Source organism: Pezoporus wallicus, unplaced genomic scaffold (assembly GCF_028554395.1).
Source record: "Pezoporus wallicus isolate ANWC-B61680 ecotype Strahan unplaced genomic scaffold, APGP_CSIRO_Pwel_v1 contig_3486, whole genome shotgun sequence".
In the NCBI taxonomy this organism is placed as follows: Eukaryota; Metazoa; Chordata; class Aves; order Psittaciformes; family Psittacidae; genus Pezoporus; species Pezoporus wallicus.
This window is the reverse complement of record NW_026642292.1, coordinates 7,917,564-7,940,363: the sequence shown is the minus strand read 5'-3', so window position 1 is coordinate 7,940,363 and position 22,800 is coordinate 7,917,564. Positions and strand designations below refer to the sequence as shown.

The 22,800-nt window shown below is 41.2% G+C and overlaps 1 protein-coding gene across 4 annotated transcripts in view; it reads left to right on the top strand.

The window, feature by feature from the left end:
* Positions 1-246: 246 nt before the first annotated feature.
* Positions 247-22,800, top strand: part of NPAS3 (neuronal PAS domain protein 3) — a 607,513-nt gene continuing 584,959 nt past the window's right edge. The window contains exons 1-2 of one of the 4 annotated variants that reach the window (XM_057428644.1): positions 247-446; positions 669-947. In XM_057428644.1, the coding sequence (XP_057284627.1) occupies positions 790-947 (158 nt within the window). In that variant the 5' untranslated portion in view covers positions 247-446; positions 669-789. Of the gene's footprint in view, positions 447-578; positions 948-3,871; positions 4,725-22,800 lie in introns of those variants that run through there. The other 3 variants (XM_057428645.1, XM_057428647.1, XM_057428646.1) reach the window with 3 other exon arrangements.

Here is a 22,800-nt window from a genome sequence, read left to right as displayed (position 1 = left end):
CTACCATTGCAGAAAAGCGGCGCATTTCCTCGCTGGTGAAAACCGTCCCTTCACAGACAGAAAGAAAAGGGGGGTGGGGTGAGGGGGGAGCAAAGCAAAAGCAAGTTACCAAGAGCAAGAACTTGTGCTGCAACAATCCTTCACTCTTCTCCTCAGGACTCTGGGAGCAGGGATATTCCTCCCCCCCCCCCCCCCCCCCCCCGCACAGTTGGCGCTAGCCCAGACTGTGGTCAGCCGCCTTTATTATTACTTCATTGAGACAGAGAAATCCTCTAAGACTTGCATTTTGGGTGGAGGGTGGGGGGTGGAGGGACGAGAAGGAGGAGGGAAAAAGGCAACATTTGCTGCTCATCATTTTCACTGCACCGCTAAAGTAATTGCGCCCCCCTCTCTCCTCCCTGTCCCTCCTCAGCTTGGATTTTTCTCTTACATCTACAGCTCCAGTGGTATTAGACGTACCTTTTTTTTTTTTTTTTTTTTTTTTTTTTTTTGTAGCTCTGATATTCCTTCTCTCCCTCCTCTCCCCCCCCCCCCCCCTTCCCATCTTTACGCGTTGCATGTTTGCAATTCGGTAAAATTCACCCCCCCTTACCCCCAGCCCCCCCTCAACTCCTCTCGATCTCAGACCAGCAGCGCACATCAAAGCGCCCTTCCTCACTCTCTCTCAGTGGCCGCCACTCACTAATGGGATTGCAGCGTGCCTGGCTCCGCTGCTGCAGCCGCCGGAGGGAGAGCCGCTGCTGCTGCTGCACCGCTTCGCCGAGACTCGCCGGGTGCTGAGCCGCGGGGATGATCAGGATCTTCCCGGATTTCAGCGTGCAGGTGACGGCGGCGGCGGCCGGCGGGGCGGCCGGAGGGGTGCCGGCGGCGCCGGGCATGGGGCGAACTGGCGCCGCGGCTAACGGCAACCCGCAAAACGTCCAGGGCATCACCTCCTACCAACAACGGTGAGCACCGAGGGGGAAAGGGGTGTGCGGCTCTTCCTGAGGCTCCCTCACTCCTTTTTCTTTGTGCTTTTGTGCTTCTTTGTTTTCCTTTTCTTTATTTTTTTTTTTGATCTCTTCTTGCTGTTGGGGGGAGCTTGGTTGGAGGGGAGGGTTTTTTTTCCTCTGTTTTCTTTGTTTTTAAATACAGCATCTTTTAAAATGCACTGAGAAGTAAACACAATCTGCTAGTTTTGTCTCGGATGAGCTGGGAAGAAACAATAGAAAAACAAAAATAGCCCCCCCCCCCCCCCAAAAAAAAAAAAAAAAAAAAAAAGAAAGAAAAATATAAGAGACCCCGGCAGCTTAGCTTGGCTGCTGCAAAGTTTGGGATCCCGTCCGCTCATTCCTTCTAAGAGGAATTTCTCAATGTCAATGCCTTGTGCAAATCCCAGTGTGTGGCAGCCAGGGGGATAATTGATCATGGTATGCTGATTGATAATTTGCTTTCAAGCAAGAAAGAGAACAATTTTCACTTGGGGCTGCACACTTGCAATTCCACATTGTAGTTTAACAGTATTATCGTGTCACCTGTTACTACAGGGAAATATAGTACGAACCCCTAAGCATACTCAGCACTGGGTTGTGGGATTGGGTTTTCTTTTCCATCTTAAATGCATTCTAATGCAAATGCAGGAAATTCACAGAGAGCGCCTTTAGGAAGCAAAGCGTAGAAAGTTGGTAGTAAGTCATAAGGAAGTTTAAAGACCTTTCCTATCCCCCTAACAATTCATCGATATATGCTGATACTAACATGAAGCTTAATTAATTATCTGCTATTTCTTTGTGTTTCAAACCCGAAGTCTGAATCTGTTAGTTTCTTCTATCAGTCATAAGCTTAGAACCGAAGCTAACCCCCCCCCCCCCCAAATGTCTATGACAACAGACAGATGTAGGCTGAAATCTGAACAAAACATTTACATTTCTCTAAATGCAACAAAAAGGGCACTGTCCCAAGTATTTTGCTTTCCACTATTGCATTAAATTAAATACTGAGAAAAATGCGGTATAATCGCAAATATCCAAACTAAATACCTCTATGAACTTTTTTTTTTTTTTTTTAAGTTTCAGCATAATATTTCAAACTTAATTGGTTTAGGAGCCAGGTTTAGTTAGTCGACCGTTGCCTGTTTTGTTGTTCTGCAACTTCGAGTTGCTTCCTATAATTTTGGAAAAAACATGATGTATTTTCCATTTGGTGCCCATGATAGGAAACGTTTGATAATAACTTTTGTAGGTTTCATAAAATTATAAATGAAAAAATAATAGGAAGCTGATACCCCTTAAATAATACTTGATGATGCCTAAGCACTTGCGTAGCTGAGAAACATTTGAAACTAAGCATGAGTCTTGTTTTGCTCAAGCAAACACACTGATCTTTCATATATATATAAATTTTTTAAAAAAAAAGCTTGAATGTGAGAGCTATAAAGAATGGATTAAAGTTTATTTCTTTTCATGGTTTCTGTATGATTTTTGTCACTTATAAGAGATTTAAATTACAATGGAAACTGACGGACACTTTAACGAGGAAGTACAGGCAGCAATCACAATAGTTTAGTCTGTGAAGTGGGGAAGTCAGGGGTCAGAAATGTCAGATTGGCTTTTAGACAAATGAAAGAGACCTCTGGAGACTTTCAGTTAAACAGAAATATATAGACAAGGCAGCATGCAATTTTTTAGTACTTCGTGTTTAATGGTTTGATTATGTCAGTCTGTAATCAGGTCGAAGTTACAAAAGCAGTACTCCTCTGACAAACTACTAACACCTCTAATCCAAATAGTGAGTAGCAGATAGCCAAACGCTTTGCCTAATAGGAATCCCGACCAGCCTGGATGTCTCGCACAGTGACCTGACACCGGGAAACATTTTTGCGCTTCTTCCAAATTTTGTCTGTATATTGTCGACAAGACAGCGTGAAAAATCAAACGATTTTTCTTCGTGCTATCTGGAAATGCATAAAATACAGCAGATCCCGAAGCCTTCTTACGCTGTTGCCAAAGCCGAGGTGACACCTGTTAACTTTCCCCCCGGTTTTCCCCTTTTCCGGGGGGAGGAGGCAGGTTTGCCGGCAGGGAACGGCAGGTGGTACTTCCTAGATGCGTCTCCCCCCATATAGCTCTTCACCTCCGCCTGCACCCGGCCGCCGCCCGCAGCCCCCCAGTACGCCGGCGGATGGGCGGTGGCTCTGGCCCTCTCCCCCGGGGCTCCAAGCAGAGTTACGCTGGCCTGGTTGCCTCCTGCGGGGAGAATCTCCTGGTGCGCGGACGATGCCCCGCAGCCAAACTTCAGGTGGTTTGGTAACTTCTTCCCCGCCGGCTCTGTCCTGCAGCTCATACGCGCTCAAACACCGCCCCCCCTCCCCGCCCCCCCGCAAACTTTTGGAAATGTGGTGGAAACGTTTCTCGTGAATAAATTCCCCCGCTCGTGTCCCCGCGGGATTTTCCCTGGGAGCAGGATCAGGCCCAGGAGCTGCACTTCCAAGGCGGCAGCAGAGCAGCCAAAAAGTTACCTTGGGGATGGAAAGCTTTTCGCGGAGGAGTGATTTCTCCTTTAAAAGCTCCAGCGCTCAGGTTTTCCCGGTGTCCTGGAAGGAACAATTAAGGTAGCAGTTTCTTTTCCCAGCGCCTTTATTTCATGAATAGCTTCATAATCTCCAGTAAACCAGCGTGAAGTGCTCCTCCCTTTCCCAACAAAGCGGGTCACCGCTCTCCGTTAACGTTTCCAGCATTACGCCTTTTATTCCGCCGGTACCAGCGAGTACTCACTGCCGAAGAGGGCCAGGGGGGTGCGTGGGATCCCCCGGCCCCACACCGCCCCCCCCCGGGAAGGCCCCGTGGGTCGAGAGGTTCTCGCCTTCCCCAGCCGGCGGCCCCCTCCCGGGCCCACGGGGGACAAGCCGCCAGCGCCCGCAGAGTTGCGGAGGGAGCCCCTGGTCCCTGGCACCCCCCAGCTCCTCTCCCAGCTGGAGCCCGCGCTCCCGAGGAGGAAAGTGTGCGAAACTGCAACTGAGTGGCGTTGTTGCGCCGGCAGCGGAGGCTGCGTCCCTTGCACGCAGAGCGGTGAGCGGAGCTGGGGAAGCAGCTGGAAAATGCCCAGCGGTACTTTCACTGCGGCCAGGCCCGGCGCTCCCTGACTCCCTCCCCTCCTCCCTTCCCCTCCCCGCCCCGCTGGCCCCACGGCCTGGCACCCCTCGGAGCCCGGCCCGCGGGCACGGGGGGTGAGAGCGTGTGAGTGTGCGGGAGAGTGTGTGCACGCGTGAGTGTGCGTGTGTGTGCGCGTGAGTGTGTGTGTCTGTGTACGGTGTCGCACCTGCCGGCGATGCCAGCGGCCGGGCTGCCCGCCGGGGCTGTGCCGCCGCTCGCTCTCCCCGCCGCCGCCGCCGGCCGCCGCCGCTGCTTGCGCTGGGCATGTCTCTGGGGCCGGCGGGGCCCCGGCTCCCTCCGCTCCTCGGCTTATGGACGGCGGCAGTAGCAGCGCTAGGAAACGAGAGAGCGAGCAACCTGCACCAGGACTGCGCGGAGGAGTGGGAGCCCGCGATGCTTTGGCCTCAGTACTTTTCCTTAGCCTGTCTGGCTAAGCAGGGCCATTGCTGCCGCCGCTGCTGCTGCTAGACACACCACACACACCAACATCAGGAGGGGGAAAAGTAAGGGAGAGAGGAGAAAAAAAAAAAAAAATCCCAGGAAGATGGCGCCCACCAAGCCAAGCTTTCAGCAGGATCCTTCCAGGCGAGAACGGTAACACTTTCTCTTTATTGAACCTGCAGCAGCAGCAGCAGCCGCAGCAGCGCCGGGCCGGGCCGCCGCCGCCGGGGGCCGGGGCTGGCTGCCATGCCGGGGTGGGGGGACCTGCCGCCGGCACCCGCTGCTCGCACAGCCGGGCACCGGGAGTTCGTCTTAGTGCGTACCGCCAGCCGCACACACACACACACACACACACGCACACGCACACACGCACACACACACAGACAAGCAGACGCTCACAGACACAAGGCGAGCCGCGCAGCAGCGGCCCCGCTCCGGCAGCCGCATCGCCGCGGCTTACCGGAGCCGGTGCTTGGCGGAGCGCGTTGGCGAGCGGGCGTGTGTATGTGTGTGTGTGTGCGGGGAGGCGGGAGCCCTCCCGGGCGGCCCCCTGTGCTCGGCGGCCCCGGAGGCGCTGGGACGCCAGGCCCGGCTCGCCGGGCGGCGGGGCCGGCCCCACCAGTACGGTTCAAGTGCGGCTAGGCCGGAGCGGAGGGGCCGCGCCGCCAGTTGCGCCCCCGGGGCTGCCCAGCCCGGCCGCCGCGACCCGCCGCCGGGCCGTGGGTGGTGGCGCCCCCCGGGGCGGGCAGAGCGGAGCCGATGCGCGGGCGGGCGGGAGGCGGTGCGGCGGTGCGCGGGGCCCGGGCGGGAGGCGGGGGCCCGGAGGAGGGAGGGGGGTCGCGCTACCCCCCGTTTGGTTCCCGGCCTGCCGGCTGTCCCCATATACTTTTGTTGGGGGAGAGTGCTTGCTATTAATCTGCTCTGCTGGTGACACGAATTGCCCGTAGCGGATTTGTTCTAGTAAAGTGAATCTTTCTAGAAGTGACTCGTAGGAAACAAGAGTACAAGTTCGTGTGATGTTACTTTGTGATTCTTACAAAGTGCTCATAGCTCCATTGCTACACTTGGAGGATACGTATGCCCAGGCGGAGGGCAGCCAGAGGGTTTGGAGTGGGCTTTTTCCCTCCTCCTCCCTCCCACTTCAGCCGTTACCCGTGAAGTAGGTAAGGGGTGAGGAAGGTTCCTGGTTCGTTGTAAAAATGGAAATTAACATTAAGACAGCTTTTAAAAGTAGCTAGGTCATGTGTTACTCAGTTTATATTTCACAGCACAAGTCTGAAAAATATTTAAACAAAAATAAAGTCTAGGGAATCAGGCTCATTTTAATCTTCATTTCAAACTTACAGGTTTTTGGTATGATCAGCATTTCTAGTACAACTTCCAAACCCAACAGATTTTATCTAGCTGCGCCATTTTTCCTAAGGAAGCAGGCTGCCCGGTATCAGAAAACCATACATTTCATATTCGCCACTGAAGTGTTAGTACGGCTGTGTTAGATGCATTAGTATTAACTGTTGCACTTTGACAAGGCTATATATTGATATGTAGCAGAATTTGGAGATGTACATAATGGGAAAACAGTGCACCCTCAGAAGTCAGTGACCTAACTTAAAGAGTTTCATCTTCAACTATAAATATTTATTTTTTTTTAATCTCCATTTCAGTGGCTGCAGAGGCATTTCTACTGTGTTAATAACACTTACAGCAGCAGGCTTTTCTCCTGCAGAGTTCTTTGTTGGAAAAACAATTTGTATCAATAAGTCCTGTCGTCCCCCCAACAAACAATTCTGCTGTCTTCTTTCTGGGAATGGTACTGTATTAGTGCTAAGTGTATTTGCCAGAATAGCTTCAGTAATCTCTCCAGCAGAAGCATATTTGTGTGCCATTTTGGGAATTTCTCTGAGATAGGAATCTTGAAGATAGAATTAATTTCTAGGGGAAACTTCATAGCCTGTGCATGAGTGCTTTCTTTATCACCTGTCTCCATTTGGCATTCGGAGAAGGTAAATCAAAGTGCACGATTTGTTATTCTGCTCCACTTGAGAGCTGAACTAAATAACACTTGGTCTGAAATTCTGATTGAAGTTGTAGGAGGATATACTGTATTTAATTTAATGCCCTTTAATAGCATCTTCTTGTTCAGTTCTGATGCTGTCATTTTAAAGGTTGGATCAGAGTAGTTTTTTCCCTGTAGGGAGTGGGAGGAGTAATCATTTCAGGGAAAAAAAGTAGTCTAAATTCCTAGAACACTAATAGCCACAAACTTGGCCTAGTGTCCAAACAGTTGTTTTTTTTTTGCCCTTAGGGCTCACTTTGTTATCACTCTTTACAACACTCTGAATAGTTCAGGTATAAATATTGCATGTTGAAGCTGATGACATTTTTTGTAGCAGAAATAACAGCAATCTATTCCTTAAAAAAAAGAAAAAAAGTTTTGGAGAAGATCGATCAGTGCTTCAATAAACAGGCGCTCATGTACATCTTATTGAAAGTTATGTAACGTGCTCCTGAAGTCTTGCATGTAACTGTTTATCTAAGCTGTCTGTACACATCCTTCCAGCTGTGCGCGCCAAGCTTTTGGAGCACAGGCGCGGTCCAGTTACCTAAGGGGTTTTGCAGCCTCTTCTTAAATGCTACGTGGGTAAACTAGTTCACAGGATTAAGAGTCCTGGAAGTGAACTTTGTGTACGTTGTTTGTTTCATCTTCACTTTCACAATATTTGAGTAGATGGTGTTACATTTTTTCAGCAAAAGGTGAGTGTTTACAAAACAACTGTAAAAAGCAGCAGTCTCTGATGAAACCGAGTACTTTATTTGTTTTGAAACTTTTTTTCACTTGTTGAAGTTTTCTAAAGAACATTTGAAAAGTTACATCCATTTGCTTGATTTTCTTTTTAACTGTGAGTCTTAGCAAATTTTCCAGTTACAGTAGCAGTTTAGGTTTTTTTTTTCAATTGTATATACCCAAGAAAATGAAACAGACAGAAGTGTCACGCATGTGATATGCCAGCATTGATTTGTAAAGCATATAATAATATTGGAGTGCTATTGGTTTAAAGTGAAAGAGAAAAAAAAACACCTTTATTTTGGCATTTCTTTCTAGAGCATGAGCTTAAACAGAGCAGTGATAAATGATGATATGCATTGTCTAACACTTGCTTTTATATAAATAGCTCCAGAAGATTGCTTAAATGATATTCGAAAATATGAAATAGGGTGGCCTTCATATCACAAGGCCAAGGGTCTACAAATGGAAAAACTGAAATAATGAAATATTTCCAAGGCAACAGACTGTCAACAAGAACAGTAATGCATGGGCATATCATAGAGCTACCAGAGAGGATATTAGATGTTATAGCTCTAGAGCCAGGAGTTATAATGACCTTTATTAAATAGAGCCCTCCCACATTACAACAATCTTTCCGATTTCTGATTTATGGATTAGCAGTCATACTACTCTTCATAATTTGAAACATTCTCCCACTATATTTGATTTGCTGCATTTTCCTCCACTGGAATCATACATTATTTAGAGCTTACACGGGAGTATTGATCAACAAAAGTTATATCACATATTTTCAGTAACTAATGGGATTCCAAATAACAAGGTTTTGTCTGCAGCAATGTTTCTACATTCTTCACAGCACAACTGTTTTTTTTTTCTTACAAGTTACATCCAGTTAGCTTGTTTTCTACCAGTTTAATGGCATTAATATTCTAATGCTATATTATAAATAAGTTATAAGTAATTAGAGAGTTTTACTACTAGATTAATACAGCATCCAGAACTGTAGGTATCTTTAAGAGAATATCGGGATATATTGTCAACATCTGTCTCCGTTATTAGTGTCTCACTTGAATTTTGGAGTCTAATATACTGGCAGTTTCAAACCACATTTGTTTGAAACTTGGCACACAAGTTGCCAGCCCAGATGGGAATTTTACCGTAAGGGTGATGTAAAACAGTTGGTGCAAATTGATGTTCTAGGCATAAGTTTCATCAGCATCCTTTCTAAAGAGTACAATGTTTAAATAAATGTTTATTTTCATAAACAATCCTTATAACAATACCTTCTTTCTTGGAAAACTTATTTTAAGAGAAGTACTTTGAATAACTGATCCTGACCATGAAGAATAACAATTAACATTAGTTTTATTAACATTTTGGGATTGATTCTGCTCCCACTGAGGTCAGTAAGATGAAGCAGTTTTATAGACATGGTAGAATTTGATATCAATTAAGCAATTGTGGTGGTTTTTTTTTAGAATTTAATAATATTAGACCATTTCTTGAAATGTCATCTCACATGAATAAACCTTACATTCAGCCAGTCCATCCAATACAGTTTATATTACTGTCACTAGTAGGTTTTGCAGGTGTAAAAGCACCTCATGTGGGGTGAGATTTCAGCATTAGTCACATTGTTTCAAAATGAATGGAGCAAACTTGTTCTGCAGGATGTCAGTTTGGAAATTTGTTTTTACATTCTACACAGAAGATATTTTTAAGGTACATGGCCAAGGCTTTGCATTTTCATCCCAGTCATTTGGTTCTTTGGTTGGTTTTGTTTGCTTGCTTATGCTTAATGTTTAACTTTCTTTTTTTATCTTTTCTCTTTTCTTTTTTTTTTTTTTTTTTAGAAGCTGCCAAAGATTTATGGCCATGAGAGGAAATGGTTTTAAAATTCATTTCATAATAATTGCAGTTTTTTCAGAAGAGGCAATTTCTCTCTATGTAGTATTTATAAGGCTACTGCATGTTGTCTTTAACATACAAAGTCCCATTAATGTGAATGAGGTGCGTGACTTTTTGTTTAATAGGACTTTGCATAATAAGGATAATTTGTAATAATATTGCATTTTGCTGCAGAAGAAGATGTACTATAGTAAGAATATAATGGTTGCTGCCATGTCTTATATGACTAGAGCATTGTTCTGTGACTAGCTCGAGCAGTAGTTTCACTATACACAAAGTCCTAGTCAAATGAATAGGACCGTTGTGCCATTGATTTGAACAGGACTTTGAGTAGTAAAAATATTCATTAATTTTGCATGCTATAGTGGTATATTACATGGGACAGAGGAGGTATGGTAAGGGTAGGATAGTGTTTGTATCTGTAACTTGCAGAATTGGACCCTGTCTTTGGGAGAATACTGAGTTCAAGTTATACGTTAATTTTTAAAAGGTTCCGAATGAAATTATGCATGTAATTAAATCTCAAGGGAGGATTAAAGTATTTTTACCGTATAATTCAATAGATACAAATTTGTTCTCAGATCGCAATAACAAACTTTAACATACTTAGTGAGAGGACGAGTGAACTTTGCATCTGCGTGTTACTATAGAAAGCAAAGTCTTGAGATTCTCGAGTGAAAATGGAGCGGTCCTTAAGGAAATTTTGTTGTCAGACTGCTGCAGCTAGATACTGAGAGTTATGCCAGCCCTTACCCGGCACTCTGCATGCCGTCAAGAGTCGGGCACGTTAAAGAACAAGTGATATGTAAGCAAGAATTTGCAATGAGTTACCAAAAGCAGATTATTGAAGATTTCTTAACAGACCATTTTCCAAGCCTTTCATATATGTTGAATTTTGGAGTTTCAGTCTTTGGTTGTATCTTGTCATTTGTCTGTTCTAGGGAACTTCGCACTGATGTACAATGTCTGGAGAAGACTTATATATTAATACTGAGTATTTCTGTAGAGATGTGTCTTTTTATACCTTAGTGTGTTTCAAAAACTCTGTAAACACTATTCTACACATTTTACTGATGAGATAGTTACACACAAAAGATTCTTGAGAACTAGCAGAAGTGGAAGAAGATGTCAATGTTAGCACTAGGAATAAAATTCCAGCCCCCATTTTGACTGTGTATTCAAAGATTACACTGCCTTCATTAGAGGGATTCACATTTCTTTTACAGGCAACACCTCCACTGAAATAAAGTGCTTTCAGAAAATGGCTTGATTGCAATTTAAAATTAGCTGTTAGCTTCATATATAATAAAAGTTCAACACTTATGTTAAATAATTTAAGTGGAGAAGTACTATTCCATTACCTGCAGGCATGTTAGGTTTACATATGTATATAATGAACTTACAGGATATAGCCTGAATAATATGTATGTGTGTAATCTACAATAATGTCTCTGGGGCTTGGATTTTCTAAAGAGCCTATTGGATTTAGGCATCCAACACATAACTGCATTTCAGTGAAATGTGGGCACCTAAATCCTATAAGCCCCTTTTAAAATACTTGCCTGGGAATTTTGTCTCCAGCAGGAATTTAGAACCAGCTTCATTGCACATTACATTGTTTTAAACTGAATTTTATTGAGTAATGAATAGTCTTTAAACAGTCATTTTGGATTAAATCCTGAAGGGTTATAGTTTTACTCAAATTTAGGGACATTATTGATATATTATGATGGGGAAGGATTTTTTTCCCCTCTTGCTTAATGTCTCGTATTTGAAAGTCATGTGCAAACTCACATTTATGATCAGTTTACCCACAGCCTAGGCTTCTATGAGTTAGGTAGTTCAAAACTCTCCTGACAAAGCTGTAACTAATTTAGCAAAAGTATAACATGCCAAATTTTAGAAGAATGCTTGTTAGAAAGCTGTTTTTTCTTAGAGATGATGGGAGGCAGAATTTGTTCCTTTGTGGGAAAAGAAGTAAGTGGGCAGTCTTCACAGGTCAAGGTTGAGGTCAATAGAAAGAACTGAGTCACTGAATCTGTACAGTGCTGGCAGCAGGATTAAAAAAAGGAAAAAAGTCTTAAAAAAGAGGATAGCTGCCAGTGGTACTTATCCTTCAACCTTCACAGCTGCAAAAAAAAGAGAAATAAAGCAGCTGATTTTGTTTGTCTGACTAAAGTTAGGTGTAGGATTGACATGTTTGCTTCACCTCTGCATAAATTACTAACAGTATGGACAGGAGGTTCTCAAGAAAAACTTGTAAAAAAACCCAAACCTGTTTTCTATGGGTAAATAATGAAGATGAATAGAAAAAGAGAAACAAATGCTTTGGGCTGATTTATATATTCAGTCTTTCTGAGGTGCTGTTCAGTTTCACAACAAAACTTGCAGTTCTTGTGGAAAAGGAAAAGTACAGTAATTTTTTTCAACGTCTGAATGAGCTAGATAGATGGTACTCAAGTAGCAGTGTTTGAAGGATCCAGGTAGTTTACTAAAGTATCTTAATTAATTGGATGTTCACTTTAATAGTGAGGTTTCCTGTTTGTAGGCAGAGCTCTGTAACAAGAACATATATTTGATACATAAATGATATAAATATGATTTCAAAAGGCCTATTTTTATTCAAGACCTCTTTTTACTAAACAGTTGTTTCAGATTAACAAACAAGAAGAAATAAATGGAGGTGACATAAAATACAGACTTCAGATGTTAGAAAAGTGTTAGAAAAGATACAGCAGATTCCAGATCTTTCAAACATATTTGCTGTTCCTTTTATCAATGACTATGCTTACACTCAAATTTGAAAACTAAGTGGTGCTGTCTTTCCTTTTATTCTTTTGTTAATAGGAAGAAAAGTGCTTCTCTGAAGAACTGTGATTTGGAAACTGTTATTCTGTGCTCTTTGAGGGCTGTTTTTCAATTTCTGTTTTTGTATCGCTTCTCAAGACCAGAATAGGAGGCTGCAGGATATAGCAAACACTGTAAATCCCTTCTTCTTCCCCCCAGAAATATTTGACATTCTGAATGTGCATCTTTAGGAACATCCAGTATTTAGATTCTGGATTTAGGAATCTTCTTGGAGTCATTATTTTGTTTGTTTGTTTGTTTGTTTCTTAATGTTTTTGTGATACTACTAAAAAAAAAAAAAAAAAAAAAAAAAAGAAAAAGTTTAAGTCCTATTCATGACTTATTTTTTTCTTGTGGCAATTATCATATATTATAATATTTGTTCAGTTCAAATAGGAACAAACCCCAAAATGAGGGAAGTGTGTTTTAACTGTGAGAGAATGGCAGAATATTCTACCTGAAAACCAAATTTAGAATTCTGTTATATTTATTCTGTTTTTTTGTAATTATGAGGAAAACTTTAAAAGATTTTCCACTGACTTGTATACATGTATACCACAAATGTAGGCATATGTAGATAGACACAATATATGTATTTGCTTGAAAAAAAATGCTAGTTGCTTGTCTTCAGCAAGCTATAAATGTCTTACTTTAGGTAAAGTTAAATGTAAATGCATGCATTGGAATGGTGATTTTTTCCCTCTAATGCTGTGAGGGAAAAGTAGGCTCATCCTTTTATTTTGCACATTTTTATTGTTCTGTGTAAATGTAATTTGTTAATCCTGTGAAATTTGTCATAGATAAATTTGCTTGGATTATCTTGTCACCACCGTATCTGCATTCTTTTGTTCATTGCTTATTCATAATTTAACAGTCTGGCAGTGAGCCTTTTTGGGATGCTCACAAAAGATATATGACCTCTACCAGCTGCTACTATAACCTGCAGAATGCACAGCAAGACATTAGAAACGTGAGGATTCCTCTACTGATTAAAGTGCTCTTCATTTAAACAGTCTGTTCATAAGAATCTCAGGAATCTTTGTGGATAGCAGTTTTGATTTTTCTTTTATCACAAAATTAGTTTTTGGTAGTGGTTTTTTTTTTTTTTTCCCCGAGTGGGAAAACTAACATTGACTCTTAAGATGGTGGTGCTTTGCTTTCAGATGGACTAATGGAAATTAAATCCCTTATTATATATGCATATGTATACATAAGTGTGCATGTGGATATACACATATGCATATATCTGTACCTATCTTTACCTATGCATGTGTATATATATTTCCTCCAATTTTACAGTGGGAGAAATTAGTAACCATGTGTGTTATTTTAAAACTAACTCTTCTATTATGATATTTTTCAGCACATAATTATTATGCAGTACTAATTTACAAAAGAGTTGTCTGATTTAACCCTGCTTTACCCTCAGCATCTTACAGATTGTGTTGTGTAAATACTTGATATTATACAGTACATGAAAGACATTAAGTAGAATGTTACTTGAAGTGTAACAGCATTTTAGATTTTCATTATTTTCCCGACTCAGTTTAGCATATAATTTTTTCCCCTTTTTTACTTTCTTTTTTTCTTCTTATCTGCAGATCAGCTTGTGTGTAATGGCTAGTTTTTACCTCCCCTTTGTGCTGGCACATGATTATAGTTCAAAATAATTCATTGCTAATCCATGCAGTATTGGTTCATCTCCATCACTCTGTTTTGTGATTAGAGCCTCAGGCCTGTAAGAACATCCTTCTGTACAGTTTTCTATCCTGATTTTTCTTTGACTGCAACCAGTATTTTGAATATTTCTGTCATTACTGTTCACCCACCAATCCTTTTGCATTTGTCAAAAATGTATCAATTGCAAGAAATTAATATTTTGGTAAGTTTTATGAAAAATATATGTTTTTCACTGCAGTAGGTCTCCAGCAGTGGTGTATATATAGGTCTTGGTTCATCTCAGCCGATGATGGAAATCTGACTTGAGTGTTTCATTTTTCCTTAGCAGTCTGAATTTTCTATGTACTTATTTACATTAGGTGCCTTAAGAAGTCCAGGATCTTTAAAAGAAACAGTGTCTTTTTGAAATAGACTATAGTAGAATAGTAATTACAGTCCTGTCATTCTTAACACAACATTTCAAACAGAGCTGGTGTAAAATAAAACTGATAGAGGAACTTTTAAAATATATAGGGCCTGATCCTACTATGATTACTCTGGTTGAAGTCACTGCCTGTTGGGTCAGATATGAACTGATACGATGCTAGACCTGGGCTTATATGATAATAATGATATTGTACCTTGATCAGATTTAAGTTTAATATTTCCAGATTATGAAACAAATCCATCATTTTATTTCACATCAAATGATGTTAGTTTTATGAGAAAGTCATCTAAAAGATTTTTCAAGACTGTTTCAGTATTGAGTCGTCCTGTGTTCCTTTTAATAATTACTTTCATCTCATTGTAGCCGTGTGTTTGAAAGTGTAGGTCAATAAGGATGATCGCATTCAGAATTTCATGATCTGTGTAGTGGAACAAATTGAAAGCAAAGCCTGTATCAATCACTGTGAAGGGAGGGTTAATTGTTACTGCTTCTCAAGCCTCTGGACAGATAAACCAGTAATGAAATACTTATTGCTCTGATATGTGAATGGTTAAGGATGAAACAATGGAAACTGAAGCAGTCTTCAAAGATAACAAAAAAAAAAAGGCAAAGAAAAAAAGAATAATCGGGACTAAAGTAAGATACTGTATATGCTGTGTATTAACATTTTAAAAGTAATTTTTTTTTTCCATCTAATATAGTCTTCTAGTAATGATGTAAGGCAGCAGAATGTATTAGGTTTCTAAAGAGAATATAAATATGAATTTGAAATCTTTTATTATGCAAACAATTTTAAATGGTTTACATGAAGTCTGGACCTTAGGTAAATGTAACATTTCCAGCATTAATGTTTTCTCTTCTTTGTTTTTCATTTGTGGTACCATTAAGTGTTTTATTTTGTTTGTTGGGGTTTTTTTGTTCTTTTTTTTTTTCCTTTAAAAGCACAGCTGTATTTACTAAATCGAGAATGTTTTGTTTCCTTGTGAAGTCATTTTAAAGCATTTTGTCTACAGCCAACCAGGACTCTAACAGAGTGTTTAAAGATAGAAGCAGCAAAATAAAAATGAGTGCAAAACCAAATTATGATATTACAGTAAACATTTAACTATTTCTAGAATGTGAACTTAACATTTTAAACATCTGTTAGTTACTTATATTTTGAAATATATGCAAAAATGTTTAGCCAAATTGAAGTCTTAGGCCCATGACAATCATCTCAACACAGTGGGTAGTTCTGAAAATTAATGAGAATGATAATACTGTAAAGACTGTTCCAGAGTTTGCCCAAATTCATTATCTAAGACTCTTGTTAAGAACATCTCAAAGAATTTTAACCAGGAAAATATATTAATGGTTCAAAAGCATTTTTCAAAATGGTGATTTATAAAAGTATAATGGAATTATATATGCAAGAGCTGTAGTTAGAAACACAAATAACAGAGGAGCAGCACATTATGAAGGAACATTTTCCAACAGCTAGGGTACTTGGCTTTGATTTTGTCTATAGGTGTCAAGGTTTCCTTATGATTTATATTTCAGGGTGGAGGAAATGAAAAACTGAAGGCAACTTACAAATAAATATACTTTTGACTTCTTGTTAGTTACTTAATGAGGCCTATAGCTGCTTAAAAGCTGAGAAAAGTAATTAATAATTTTAGAACTGGTGTAAACGGCTTTTAGACAATCGAAAAGCACTTTTAGGAGGAAGGGTGCTGAGACACATCTTTAGATTTCTCTTCAGAATGTTAAGAATTTCCTGTTGCCTGTTTCCTGATGGGATTGACGCAGCTGTGTATCATATGGAATGAAAGAGGAACTGAGTGCCTGACTTTGTTTTATGCACGTCCTTTATTTAAAAATATGTATCTGTTGATCTTTTCCTCTTTTCTTTTCTTTTCTTTTCTTTTCTTTTCTTTTCTTTTCTTTTCTTTTCTTTTCTTTTCTTTTCTTTTCTTTTCTTTTCTTTTCTTTTCTTTTCTTTTCTTTTTTTCTTTCTTTTTTCTTCTTTTTTTTTTGTCAGCAGATCACTGCTATGAATGCTGTACACAAAATTGTCCAAGTGGGAGCTAATTCTAAGTAATCTATTTTCTAAGGGGCAGAAAGTTTTAATAACTAAAGTATATTAGCTAAGAATACCTTTTTTTTTTTTTTCCCCTTTGTGCAATGAAAAAAAAACCAGAATGTTTGGAAGGTTACTGTATCATTTCCATTTGTACTTTCAGAAGTCACTGATATACAGAAGTGTGTGTGAGAATGTGTGTGTGCATGTGTAGTCTTTGGAAAACAGAGTGTTTTACTCATTTTGGCTATTAAGCAATCTGTAACACATCCATCTGCAAAACGGTTTTCATGGGAGAGGTGAATGCAAATTAGAGAGGAACGGGAAGGTCCAAAATAATTTTTAAACAGTAATTTTGATCTGGACTGTCCCACTTCATGGACAGATACTTTGAAGGGAATTTATGGTAGGAAACTGTATTAAATTTTTCAGTAGTTTCCTTCCATGGTGAGAGGGAGCTTAGCAGAAGGTGGTTAACCTGGTTAACTGATCTGTGAATGGCTGAGGAAAAGGGGATGCAGATCCATAGCAATGGGGCCACTCTTCCACTTGTAGTCCAGTTCCTGGTAGACTCAGGAGCTGTGTCTCACTATGTGGTGTATTACTCAGTTCCACTTGGAATTCACACTAGCTCAGCATTAACTTCTGCTCGGAAGGCTGTATAAGGCAAATTAATTTGCTGTATAAAAACCTCTAGGCATTGCAATCACATGAGCTTTGTAGTGTCATGCTGTAGACCTGTGCTTCTAAAACAGAAGCAAGCACAAATGCAGAGTGCATCGCCGTGATGAGCAGTAGTGCTAAAGGCATGTTAAAAGGCAGAGCAAAGGCATATACGACTAAGTGGGGTGATCCCATTGGGTTGCTTCTAAGACAGTCTCTCCATGCCAAGATATGGATTTCTGTATCATTATGTGAATTTAAATCTTAAGGTTTCATCCTCTCAACCTGCCAATCAGCTGTGAAAAGTGTTGGCCATGTCTCTTGTTCTTTTGCTCTGTGACTTCTTGGCAAATGTCCTCTTTTTGCTGTCTTTGGATACTTTGATCACTTCTTCAGTGCATCCTTTGAAGGATCTTTCTCATTCACTATCCAGCTTTGTGTGGGAGTTCTGCAACGTGTTGTCTCTCAGCCACCCCCTTTTTTTTTCCCCTTATTCTGCTCTTCATCTTTGCATAATCTTATGTGGAAACACAATTTAAGTATCATTTTTTTGCAGATGATTCATAGGCTCATAGTATTTGTAGCTCTATGAAACTGTAGTCTTGCTTCTTTGTCATCTCCTCCTTTATTGCTTAGCTTAGACTCCCTTAGTCAAAACAGATCTCGTAGAGTGCTTTCCAAGCCCTCCATCTACTTTTCAGGATAGCACTGTAATTTGGCAATCTCACCGATACAGACCTCTCCCTCATAGCTTAGTATTTAAAAAGACAAATAGAGTATTTGGTATTTGAAGGAAAGAAATAGAAAAACAAACAGAAAACATGAACATTGATATAATTATGCCAATCCATAAATCCAGAGTGTGTGTAGTCTATGTATTGTGTGTACTTTTGTTATCACAATTCCAAAAAAATAGTGTAATTTGAGATAAGGGTATGAAGACTGATGGGATATACAGAAGGAGTTTTGTCAGAGGAAAAGTTAAATAAAGTAAAATACTTCATCTTGAAAAAGATGTGACTGAGGGGAATTGGCTATAACATCGTGCAAGGCCTCAAGAAGGCAGTCAGGGAACAGTTATTCATTAACTTTGTTATGAGACAAAGGAAAAATCCTGTGTAATTCTCAGGAAAGAGTTTTAAACCTTTTAGCAGCAGTTGTTTTTTTGTCGGTTTTGGGGCTTTTTTTTGTGTGCTCCCCCTCTTCTGTGCAATGTAAAATCACAGAATCATAGAATAGTTAGGGTTGGAAAGGACCTTAAGATCATCTAGTTCCAACCTCCCTGCCGTGGACAGGGAGGCATCACACTAAACCATATCACCCAAGGCTTTGTCCAACCTGGCTTTGAACACCGCCAGGGATGGAGCATTCTCAACTTCCTTGGGCAACCTATTCCAGAGGGTAAAGAACAGTAAAGAACTTCCTCCTTATATCCAATCTAAACTTCCTCTGTTTAAGTTTTAACCCATTACCCCTTGTCCTATCACTGCAGTCCCTAATGAAGAGTCACTCCCCAGCAACCTTAAGGCCTCCTTCAGATGCTGGAAGGGTTGCTATGAGGTCTCCATACAGCCTTTTGTTCTCCAGGATGAACAGCCCCAAGTTTCTCAGCCTGTCTTCAGTATAACATGATTGAATAGTGGAATTCCTTGACAATAGATATTTTAGAGGTCAAAATATGAAGGGGATCAAAAATGGATAAGGCATTACTCTGTTATGTCTCTGAGGAGCTATTAAATGTGATGGTGATGATGCAACTCAACTTCATGAAGATTTTACACAGGTGACTGGTTGTTGCTGACATGGGATATCATGGAAAGGAACACTTTGCTAATTTCTTTTTTTTTACTGACCTAGTATAACTGTTTTGTTTTGTTCTTAAGTTCTTTGCATTTGGACTACATTAAGTCTTGCAGGCTTTTTCTGCCTAACATCCCTGTTTTCCTGCCTGCTCTTCAGTTACATGCTTACCCTCACTACCATTGAGGATTACTCTTTCTCCAGTCATATCTGTCAGAAATCCTCTTACAGAAATAATTTTCAGAGTGACAGACTGTCTCTTTATATCCCCACTGGCCTCCCTTCTCTGTTGTATGAAATACCAGTAACTTGTCCTAAGTTTCAAGCCCTTCTTCACCCAAATGGTATCTTATCAATTTCTCTTTGTCAAGGTTTTCCTTCAAGTTATAACACCAGCCCTATTGCCCATTTACTGTATTTACAAACATGCATTTCTTTGGTACCTTATGGTACTTTTGCTGTACTATAGTACTCCTTCGTAACCTCACCTTCTGAGTTCATCTCTCTCTTCTGAGGAAGTTCCTTACCTGAAATGCCTACAAAAGCATGACACCATCAAGCTATTTCTAGCAAGATATCACTTCATATATTGCTATCTGCTGTTGCCTTACAGCTTCTTAATAGTTTCCTATCTCTTATCTGATACTTGCACTGTAAGATTTCTGGGAAGCTAGGGACCAGGTTAGGAAAGCTAAGGCCCAGTTAGGATTAAACTTGGCTAGGGATGTTAAAGATAACAAGAAGGGATTCTATAGGTACATTGCAAATAAAAGACAGACTAGGGACAATGTGGGCCCTCTCTGGAAGCTATCAGAACTGGCTACCCTGAATTTGAAGAAGGCTGAGGTTCTTAATGACTTCTTTGCCTCGGTCTTTACTGGCAAATGCTCTGACTGTACCACCTAAGTCATAGAATCATAGAATAGTTAGGGTTGGAAAGGACCTTAAGATCATCAAGTTCCAACCCCCCTGCCATCGGCAGGGACACCTCACACTAAATCATATCACCCAAGGCCTTGTCCAACCTAGTCTTGAACACTGCCAGGGATGGAGCATTCACAACCTCCCTGGGCAACCTATTCCAGTGCCTCACCACTCTAACAGGAAAGAATTTCCTCCTTATATCCAATCTAAACTTCCCCTGTTTAAGTTTGAACCCATTACCCCTTGTCCTGTCACTATAGTCCCTAATGAAGAGTCCCTCCCCAGCATCTCTATAGGCCCCCTTCAGATACTGGAAGGCTGCTATGAGGTCTTCACACAGCCTTCTCTTCTCCAGGCTGAACAGCCCCAACTTTCTCAGTCTATCAAGTCTTGGAAGGCAGACACAGGGACTGTGAGAATGAAGACCTTGGGCCCACTGTAGGAGAGTATCTGATTTGAGACCATCTTAGTAAACTGAATGTGCACAAGTCCATGGGACCTGATGAAATCCATCCGTGGGTCCTGAAGGAGCTGGTGAATGAAGTTGCTAAGCCACTGTCCATCATATTTGAGAAATTATGGCAGTCAGGTGAAGTTCTTGGTGACTGGAAAAAGGGAAATATAACCCCCATTTTCAAGAAGGGGAAAATGGATGACCAGGGGAATTACAGACCAGTCAGTCTCACCTCTGTGCCTGGCAAAATCTTGGAGCAAATTCTCCTGGATGGCATGCTAAGGCACATGAAAATCAACAAGGTGCTTGGTGACAGCCAGCATGGCTTCACTAAGGGGAATTCCTGCCTGACCAATTTGGTGGCCTTCTATGATGGGGCTACAGAACTGATGGACGGGGGCAGAGCAGTTGATGTCATCTACATAAACTTGTGCAAAGCGTTCAACAGTGTCCCACATGACATCCTTGTCTCTAAATTGGAGAGACATCAATTTGACAGGTGGACCACTTGGTAAATAAAGAACTGGCTGGATGGCCGCACACAAAGAGTTGTAGTCAATGGCTCAATGTCCAACTGGAGATGGCTAACGAGTGGTGTCCCTCAGGGATTGTTGTTGGGACCGGTCTTGTTTAACATCTTTGTCGGTGACATGGACAGTGGGATTGAGTGTGCCCTCAGCAAGTTTGCCGATGACACCAAGCTGTGTGGTTTGGTTGATACCCTGGAGGGAAGGAATGGCATCCAGAGGGACCTCGACACACTTGTGAGGTGGGCTGATGCCAACCTCATGAAGCTTAACCATGCCAAGTACAAGGTCCTACATGTGGGTCGGAGCAATCCCAGGCACAGCTACAGGTTGGGCAGAGAAGAGATTCAGAGCAGCCCTGCAGAGAAGGACTTGTGTTGGTCAACGAGAAACAGCATGAGCAGGCTTCAGTGTGCGCTCACAGCCCAGAAAGCCAACCGTATCCTGGACTGCATCAAAAGGAGCGTGACCAGCAGGTCAAAGGAGATGATCCTGCCCCTCTACTGTACTCTCATGAGACCTCACTTGGAGTATTGTGTGCAGTTCTGGTGTCCTCAACATAAAAATGACATGGAACTGTTGGAACAAGTCCAGAGAAGGGCCACGAGGATGATCAGGGGACTGGAGCACCTCCCGTATGGAGATAGGCTGAGAAAGTTGGGGCTGTTCAGCCTGGAGAAGAGAAGGCTTCGTGGAGACCTCATAGCAGCCTTCCAGTATCTGAAGGGGGGCTATAGAGATGCTGGAGATGGACTATTCATTAGGGACTGTAGTGATAGGACAAGGGGTAACAAGTTAAAACTTAAACAGGGGAAGTTTAGATTGTATACAAGGAAGAAATTCTTTCATGTTAGGGTGATGAGACGCTGGAATGGGTTGCCCAGTGAAGCTGTGAATGCTCCATCCCTGGCAGTGTTCAAGACCAGGTTGGAGAGAGCCTTGGGTGAGATGGTTTAGTGTGAGGTGTCCCTGCCCATGACAGGGGGATTGGAACTTGATTATCTTAAGGTCCTTTTCAACCCTAACTATTCTATGATTCTGTGATTCTGTGATTTTGGGGGCTAGGGACACAGGGTTTTTGTCTTTTGTCACTCGGTTACGTAGTGGATGTCTTAGTACTATGTTTACTTTTGCTAATATAAATATTTGTGTCAATAAAAAAAAAATTAAAATACTATGTATTGCGAGTCTTTACTTTTGTGTGTGCTTGGTTGATGTGGGATGCTGAGTGCCTGTAAGAGCAAGAGATGTCTTTTAAGTGGCTTGAGGTGTTAAAAGCTGTTATAAAATTCAGGGGAGATGGGACAAATGAATGACTGAGAAATCCACTGGATGTTGCTAAACACATATCTGTCTGAGGAAGTGGCTGTATTGAAAATGAGTGGAGGCTGCAGGTGCATATCATATATGGTGTCAGTATTGTTACATTGTTCCTTGTAGCTGTTTTTGGGGATTGTTGGTGGTGGGATACACTGGTTTGATCCAATATGCCTGTTCTTGCATTGTTGTGTAGGATATTTCTGGAAGCTTTAGCAAGTATCTGTGGCGATTCTCTCTTAAAAAACTGTTGGAGAAAATGGCCTCAGCTGAGCAGTTTTGGCTACTGTTATTTTCAGCACATTTCATGAATGGTTATGAGATGTGTCACAGCTTAATTACGCTGCTCATAATGTATTTTCTTCTCGTGTTGATATGACTAAGAACGACCTTATTGGGACTGTATGGACAAGGCATCATACCATATGATGCCTTGAAAAAAAAACAAAGAGTCCCTGCTTTGAAGAGTTCATAATTTTAATTGCTGTTTGTCATTCATTTGTTGGAAAGTGTTTTTGTAACATAGTAGTTAATTTTGCACTCATATTTGAAGTGTGATTTTTTTTACCATCAAGCAAAGTGGATATTAAACAGGCTGAATTCAGCAAAATATTATTTTGATTGGTGAAACCCCAGTGGCATAAAATTAATTGCAGTGATGACTTGAACATTGCAGTGAACATGTGCAAACTTCAGTGTGTATTATACTATTTTTAAACTGGGATACAATCTATTTTATACATTATAACTGTAAACAAAACCAACCAATAGTGATATGGACATTAATATAAAGGTTTTATAGTCAAAATGTGATTTAATAACTTTAGTCAAAGGT